This window comes from Cygnus olor, chromosome 17 (genome assembly GCF_009769625.2).
Source record: "Cygnus olor isolate bCygOlo1 chromosome 17, bCygOlo1.pri.v2, whole genome shotgun sequence".
NCBI classification, from domain to species: domain Eukaryota; kingdom Metazoa; phylum Chordata; class Aves; order Anseriformes; family Anatidae; genus Cygnus; species Cygnus olor.
In genome coordinates, this window is record NC_049185.1 from 5,104,913 (window position 1) to 5,113,476 (window position 8,564).

Genomic DNA, 8,564 nt, shown 5'->3' on the forward strand with positions numbered 1-8,564 from the left:
GCAGCTTCTCTGCTACCATCCATGCTTTGCCCTGAGCCACCCCTAGGCATTGATCAGGACCCACCACTTGCTGGAGAAACCTTCTCGTTTCCCAGGATTGGCTGAATCCCTGCCTGATTTTGGGAAGGTGGATTTAAATGTATTTTGGGTGCTGGGAATTGTGTGGTTGACTCCCTCACCCGCTCCTCCTTTTCCAATTTGGAAATGCAGTTGCGGAAAGGAGACTCAGGCCTGCCAGGTCATGTGTGGAGCCAAGCTGTTCCCAAGGTCCTTCGGCAGGGATTTAAAGTGTGTGTGTGATCTCCGTTCTGTGCTGTGCCCAGAGAAAGCAGCACCTCCCCGCCTTTGTTTTGAACTGGCATTGGGGTAGGAGCATGAACCTGTGGGATTCGCTATTTCATTGAGAGACGGAAAGATTTCTATGGCTTGTTGGAGGGAAAAAATGTTTATTTGCTGAGAGGATTCTGGGGACGGAGGGAGAAGGAGTGCTGGATAAACACTGGGAGCCCGGAGCTGCTGTGGTCTGCCTGCAGACGCATGGGGTCAAACACAGTGTGGGACCCACGCTGGACAATGTGGGAATCCAGCTATCTGCTTTCCATGCTGAGCATTACCAAGTAAAGGAAATTGCATTGAAATGTCAAACTGTTGCCTTGATTTAGGTTTTTAGAGAGAAGAACTGGTGGAGTTGGCTCAAGGCTCACGGTAACCTGTGAGACCTTGGGAACTGGCTGATGTTTGCAACAAACTGAGGTCTCTGGCTGCACTGTCAGGTTCTTACCGTGTTGCTTGCCAGCTCTTTCAGCAGATCTTGGAGGATTTGTTGCTAGGAGCACAGGCTTGAGCCAGGCATGTCAATATCCTCATCACTGAGGTTGCCTTTGGTGCATGCATTGCAGTAGTCAGAGCACTGTCCTTAGCTCGATTTCTCCTTTATGAGGAACTGACATAGCATCAGCTTTCTGGGCTGCTGAGGGAAACTGCTGGCCTTGTCTCTGTTCTTTAAGGAAGTTTAGTGATGACTTCTTGGACTCCTTGAAGGTGCTGTTGTAGGGCAGAGGTGCTGTGCAAGGGAACGCCAGCCTGGCCTCTGCAGTTCACTCACCAACATACTTCCTCAGAGCCCACCTGAACGTGGACATGGGGCCAGCAGCACCGTGCCTCCAAGTTCTTTGGTGCCGTTGGCTTGCAGATCAACTGCGAGACAGGCCGAGCAGTTCTCTGCTAGAAGCCTGTTCCCTTGGCACAAAGGAGGAGCTACCTCAGCCTTTGGTGAAGGAGCCAGGGCAATTTTTACCACCAAGAGTCAGAGCAGTGCTGCCAGTTATCCAGGCTGTGAGATCCATGTGCATAGCCAAGTGGGATGGTGGAGTTGGAGGTACACGGATGAAAACTATATTAATTTCCTTGCTTTTCTGTAGCCTAGTCACTGCCTAAAGAAAAGAGGAGGGAAATAGATGGCATGCAGTGGTCCATGCTGTGCTGGGTGGGTTCTGCATAGTTCAAAGGCCCATCTGAAGAAGCATGTGCCTTTCTTGCTGTCTTCTGGGGCATTGGGCCGTTGTTTGGGTGTCAGGGGCTTGTTGAATGATATTGGTGTAATTCCCATTTTTTCCTCTGCTTTCTAGGTACAATGGCTTGGTGACTGGCTCTCGAGCCAAAGGTATCATTGCCATCTGCTGGGTGTTATCTTTCATCATTGGCTTGACACCAATGCTAGGGTGGCACAAGCGCTCCCAGATTGAAGAGCTGGGTACTAATAAGTCCTCTCCCATCAACTGCAGCAACAGTATGGTGGTGTGCCTATTTGAGGCAGTGGTCACCATGGAGTACATGGTCTACTACAACTTCTTTGCCTGCGTATTGTTGCCCCTCCTCCTCATGTTTGGTATCTACTTGAAAATCTTCATGGCAGCCCGGCGACAGCTCAAACAGATGGAGAACAAGATGGTACACGGGGAGCGCTCACGCTCCACTTTGCAGAAGGAAGTCCACGCAGCCAAGTCTTTAGCCATCATTGTTGGATTGTTTGCAGTCTGTTGGCTTCCACTCCATATTATTAACTGTTTCACCCTTTTTTGCCCTAATTGTGCCCATGCTCCCCTCTGGCTGATGTATCTGGCCATTATCCTGTCTCATGCCAACTCAGTGGTAAATCCTCTAATTTATGCCTACCGGATCAGAGAGTTCCGATACACCTTCCGCAAAATCATCAGCCAGCATATCCTGGGCAGGAAGGAGCAGTTCAAGGCAGGAACAGCCAGCATTAGGACTTCGACCCATGGCGGGGACGGCGAGAACGCCAGCATACGAATCAGTGAGTATGCGTTAGAGGTATACACCAATGGAGAGATTCACAGGGATCCTGAAAAGCAGGACTTGAACAAATGCAAAGCTGTCTTGGAATGGCACCAGAATGGGAATGCTCTGGACATGGAGACAAATGGGCATCTCCCACATTCCTGCAGAAATGGAATTCTCTCAGATGCATGCATGAACAGGCAGCTTCACAGCGAAGAGCTAATCGATGCCCAGGTGTCTTACTCGGATCTAGAAAGCACAGCCTTCACAGCAGCTGATGTTTCCTGATGAGTCCTTCGAAGTCTTCCTGGTAGAATTATTTTATTTTCCATGGGTGGCCTCTGCCATGGCAGAAAGGGAGTCTGGGGGGCGGGGGGAGAGGTGTGTATTCAGATTGCTGTGGAGAAAGAGGTCCTTACCCAGGACTCTTGGGAGGACCCTAAATACTAGACTGGAGAAAAGCCAAGAGACCATCGAAGTGGACTAAGAAAGGAGGGACACGCTACCCATTGCTGACCTTTTCATCAAGAGCAGTGCCAAGGTCAAAGATGGCATTCCAAGGTCAGCACTGGGAGACTCTCATGATGCAGAGCATATCATAACGTTATGCTGTACTGTGTGTCTGTGGTTGTACGTCAGTTTTGCTGTCTTTACCAACAGAAATAAAACCATGGCTGGAAGTATTCGCTTAATTGCAAGGAGCAACAGGGAGGGGCCTCCAATTATTTGGCCCTGAAAAAATGGAAGGAGGATAGCAACATCTATTGGTCAGGAAGGATGCCAGCAGCTGTTTGGAGGAGGAATTTACCTGAGAGGAACTTTGGATACCTTCAACTATGACATTTTGTCTTTCAGTTTGTGTTTTTAAAGCTTACACTGCAACAGGTTGCTTGGACATTTTTTCTTGTCTTGTTTAGATTCCATTATGTTAAGTTATAAAGATGGGCAAGAACTCATATTCATTCCCTGAGCGCTCAGTGTTCCAGATGCACAAGACAAATATAACCTCATAGCTCTCCACTCTGTCAAACAAATAATGAAAACAGAGACCGTAATATGGAGTTCCCTTAGCAAAAGGGCTGTTAGCAGGATGTGGTGCTCGACCTTGCAGTGGGCTGTGTTACCAGGGCTGGTCATGCCCCCAGGTGGTGTGGGGAGCTATCAGGAGGGAGGTGTCCACAGGCCGGTGGGCACTGTCTGGCTACTGCTTTTACCCTCTGTGTCTGTGCTTGTCCTGGGATCCCAGAATGCAAATTATCTCCGTGGTCCTAAGTTTTCATCCTCACTCAAAATGCTGTGGGATGGGATTTGTTTTCTTTTTTTTTTGAGGGTAGGGGGTGGAAGGGGTAGGGGGGAGGAAGGCAACGTGGGACGGGACATACCTATTACTTACTTCTGGAATCCCCATGAGCTCTATTTGAACACCTTTTCTCCTGTGATTTCAGTTGTTTCCTGATGTGCTTTACTGTGAAGCCTGATGTGCAGAGGCCAGCAGATCTGGGTCTGTCTGATTAGAAGATGCTCCTACTCTGAGGAGCTGGCAGCAATCAGTAGTAGTGGAAATCTGCTTAGAAACTACAGTAGTCTGTGTAAGAGGGAGGCAAATCTTCTGCAGCAAAGGTATGCACTGATATGCTTTGTTGTAGAGCAGTTTCACAGCGGTTTGGTAACTTCCTTTATCACTTGTTAGCTCTATCAGTATCACTTGTGGTAGCTCAAGGATGGCAGAGTGCCATGCTAGCTTGTATTCTACCTAAATCTTGTCCAGTCTTTGTTTCAAGGACAAATATTCCATGCCCAATGCCACTAGCCTTCTGGGGAGACAGGCAAGTCCTACTAGACATGGTCCTACAAGAAGGCTAGAAGTCTGGTAATTCCAGGGATCTGGACTTTTTCCATAGCTGAAAACATCAGAGTTATCAGCCCACAGCCCTGGGTCCTCCTCATGTCCCTCCACTAATGTTTCAGAACCCAAATAATCTCATTTTCAGGAAGGAAAGGGGAACTGAATTTTGATATTTGGGGAAGGGCACATTAGGTTTGTGTGTTCTCATTTCATGTTTATTTTAAATATTGTGAAGTATTAGAATGAAAGTCAGTTTTATTTGAAGAAGCTTTTCTTTTTTACCAGTCTGTCTTCATGAAGGTGGGGAGTGGTTTAGAATGTTGAATGTGCTCAAGTATGTAACTGCTCTAGGCTAGCACAAAGCTTACTGTGAGATGGATAAGAAGATGTGGTTGCCACCCCCATCCTTAGCAGGAAGACAGGCAAGTATGAAGAACAATAGACTCCACAGTTCAGCTGAATCGCTGCTTTCTTGGCACGGCTTTTCCACGTAGTCTTAACGTCAGAGGAGTGGATTATCACTCCAGCACCGCTAACAAACACTAAGCTATTTCTCTGTGACTGACATTGCAGGTAGTTCCTTTGTAGGGTGTTTTGGAGTCTTGTTACTCTCGGTCTTGATAGAATATTTCTGTAGGTTGTGTGCGGGATGACTCCTCTGGCCTCCTGAAACAGCAGCAGAGGAATTCAGTCAGAAAAGTGGGGGTCTGAACTCTTTGGGCCTCAGCTGGGAGCTGAAATGTTTCTAAGAATAACACAAGATTACATCCGGTATTCATGTCAATAACAATTAGGTCCACAAAGAAGCAGAGCAGGGAAGGAAGTGTGGGAAAATACCGGCATTGCTCATGTGCTGGAACACACGCGAGTGCAGAAGTGTCTCCTGTTGAGCTTTAGTTGCCATTGTAAAGGGATATTTTATGCCATGTTGCATCAGACTTTCAACAGCTGATGTAGGTTGGTTGCTTTCTATTGTTTCCTGGGCTTCTTCGCACTCAATTATGGGAGTTGCTTGCTTGCTTGCCACAAGAATCAAATTGATCTATGTTGATGTGACACACTTAAGATTGTCTCTCTGCAAAACTTTCCTGCCCAACCGGATCGCCATGCTCACTTACTTTGCGTTTCCAGATGTCTTGAAATCAGTTTCTGTCTCACTGATTGGTGTGCCCCCCAAGTGTGTCCAGTCCCTTTCAATAGTAGTGATCTAGATGTGAAATGAAAAGGGTATGTGAAGGGGCCAGGGGATGTGTGTAGGAGGAAGTGCAGTGGGTGTAAGGAGGCAGCATGTTTTATATAGAATTGGAAGTCTAGTCACAGGAAGAAAGAATGGCCAATTGCGCCACGTGCTGTGTGCCTTCTGGCAAACATATGTCTGAGATGGACCTTCAGAAGATGTTTCCAAAGCAGTTGTTGGAGGGGGAGCATGAACCTTTTGAACAGAATTTTGGAATTCTTATTTGTTTCCTAGGGATCATGATTTCAAGGCTTCCATTCTTTTTTTAAAAAAAGAAGTTTTAAGGTCCTATGAATGAAGTCTGCTCTTTTCTCCTTCTGCCAGTGCCCTCCAGTCTTAAGAAAAGTACCTCTGCCAAACCACACAGGGCAAGGATCATTTTAAAAAGTTAAATAATTTTTTCCTAACCTCCCACTCATATCCCCATTTTCTTCCTAGCTGAAGATGTAGCTAATGAAATAACTGTTCTCGATAAGCAAAGACGGTAACAAGACGAAAGGAAGAATGAGGTGACCATCAGGAGAGGCTAGAGAAGATCTCTTTGGGAATCCAAGGTGCAGTGGGTCCAAAAAGGAAGAGCTGGGGTAAGAAGAGGCTAATTTCATTGAATTGGAACATGTTACTAAAAATGGCTCACAACCCATAGAGAGACGTGGTTCCTCATTTGGTGTGAGGGCATTCCATGAATTTCAGCATTCCCTTGAGACTCTTAGGCTCCAGGGTTTATTTGCTTTATAGGGTTTTGGAGAAAGTAAAATTCTGATCAGTTGCCAGGAGTAATTTTATCAAGAGTTCTTCTTAGGTCTGTCTTCTCTATGGGGAACTGCTTTTTGTGTGTGCAAATGCACTTACAGCTTTGTCCTGCAGTTTCCTCTTGGATCAGCAGTATCTCAAAGCTCTGTGCAAGCTTGGACTGCAGCTCTTGAACAGAGCTGAGCGGGAGGAGAAAGAGGCTGATGCTTGTTTGACAGAGGGCACTAGCAAAGGGTCATAGTAGGACAGTTGGGGTTGCTGTAGACAGAAAGGAGTTGCCACTGGACCCAACTGGTGTTTGTGAGCTTATTGTGCAGATGAGCTTTGGAGTTACATGGAGTAGCCTGAATCTTTGATCATTCTTTGAAAAGAAGCTCCAGAGGATGCTGGAGGATGTAGGAAAGTCTCTTAAGGTGTGAGAGCAGACTGGAGTGTTAGGGTTAGATGGGAAATATTGGTGGGGAAAGAGGATTTGTAGGGTATGTGTTTGGGAGGATTTCGGGGGAGTGGGAATGTGCTGGGAGGAGCTGGGGATTGCACAGATGGTCTCAGGGGAGTGGGGCTGGCATGAGCCCAGGGCACGACTTGCTGAGGAACGACTCTGGAAGGGATGTGTGGTCTCATGGCTCCTCGGGGTCACGGCAGAGAGGCAGCCTTGCCCCAATATCTGCAGAGGGTTGACTTTGTCTGGTCTATATATGACTGAGGTAGAGAGATTTTTCCTGGATTATCTCATTTTCAGATGCATTGTCTCATTTCATGAGTGCGTTCGGGTGTAACAAAAGCCCTTCTGCTTTCATGAACATGAGCAGTAACACCCCCCTCTCCCCCTCATCAGTTCAGCTGTGTTTTGTGGGAAGGACAAGCATGCTGTAATTGCTGTGATGCATTAAATCTGCATGATACTCTCTAGTGGTGTTTGGTAGGTTTAGCTGCCTAACAGTCAGTTCTCTCCTTATCTGTTCTGGGCATCAGACTGCTCTGAGAAAGACCAAGGAGCTTTGTCTTTCTAGCCCTGAGCTTTTGGCCTTCTTTGCAGTAAAGCACATCAAGAGTAACTAAAATCACACCAGTTCCTTGTTTGCATGAGAGGTGACTGAACCTAACAGATTGAGAATCCCCAAAAGGGGACAGTGTTCTGTGTAACTCCCTGTCTTATTCGTCTGCTGGGACTCTTAACACAAGCATGCGTTGAATTCAAGACTGGAACCTGTTGATCTGAGAACATCCTTTGCTTCCCTCGTTCTGTCCCAGGAGCTGGTATTCCTGCCCCCGTCCTGTGGAGCAGTTGTCTCTGTGGTCTGTGAGTCAAAACACTATGAACACCCTGCTGCACACGCTGTCACTAGGAAACACTCTTTTAATTTAAATGTTTTATGAATATAGTTGTTGTTTTCCCTCGGTTTGTCAGTTACCAGTGGGAGGGGAGGGAAAGGGGTGGGAGAATCTGTGCATGCATATGTATTTAAAGTGCGTTGACCAAAGTTGTTTTTTTTATTTGTTTGTTTTGAATCTGTGAAATTTTCATATCTGTGAAGTCATCAGACTGCTGGGCAGTGAGGAGCCACTGGTGCTGCTGAGTCTGTCTTGGTTACATTTCTTAATAAGCATTAAAATAATAAAATATATTTGTAAAAGAGAGTGTGAGTGTCTTTGTCCAAGGAAGATTCTGCTGGCTGACCCTGTTTTGTAAATATTTTTTTATTATTTTATTAGCTTTTTTCCATAGATCTATCCCTGGCACTACCTGTTCTTTTGCCGAAGATGTTAACATCAACTCAGGTAACTGGAAGCCCTGCAACATCCCTGACATCCTGGGATCTGTCATCTTGGCCATAAAAGTTTACAGCTGCGTACTGAACACAAGGTAGAGCACTGTGTTTGCCCTGAACACTGCAGCAGCAGAAACAATAGCATTACATAGTGGGACCTGGAGGAGATACCTGGAGCACAACACCGCCTTGCCAGCTGTGACTGGAACTTCTCATCCCTTTGGCTCTCCTTCCACACATCAGACATCACTGTAACACCACAGCTACTTCAGCCCTCTGTCCTGTCTGCCAATGCTGCTCAGACTGAGCTAGCCCCAGCCTGATAGCCAGATTAGTCTGGAAATGGAGGCAGTGAATTTAAATGCTACTGTGGTGCCTCTCAGGCCAATGTTGACAAGAAGCAGCAGGAACAATTTCCAGCTTTTCACAGCTGTCAGCTACTAAATGTGTGTGGGGAGGTTAGTGAAGGTCTGTGTGATCCACTGTGTGATCCAGGAGCATTTGGAATTGGGAAACATTGAAATGAAAGTTCACCAGATAACCATCAGCTACTGGTCATTCCCTCTTTCAGTTCCCTTTGCAGCTGGGCTGGAGGCCCTGGTTTGTGGAGAGGTGCTGGCACCCTGGTGCTCTGCAGCCAGCTGTGCCTGAGCTG

General features: G+C 46.8%; 1 protein-coding gene across 6 annotated transcripts in view; it reads left to right on the forward strand.

Moving 5' to 3' along the window:
* Positions 1 to 7,769, forward strand: part of ADORA2A (adenosine A2a receptor) — a 31,957-nt gene extending 24,188 nt beyond the window's left edge. For all 6 annotated transcript variants that reach the window (XM_040577679.1, XM_040577675.1, XM_040577678.1 and 3 more), the window contains one exon: positions 1,629 to 7,769. In XM_040577679.1, coding sequence (XP_040433613.1) covers positions 1,629 to 2,589 — 961 coding nt within the window. In that variant the 3' untranslated portion in view covers positions 2,590 to 7,769. The remainder of the gene's footprint in view (positions 1 to 1,628) is intronic.
* The last annotated feature ends 795 nt before the right edge of the window (positions 7,770 to 8,564 follow it).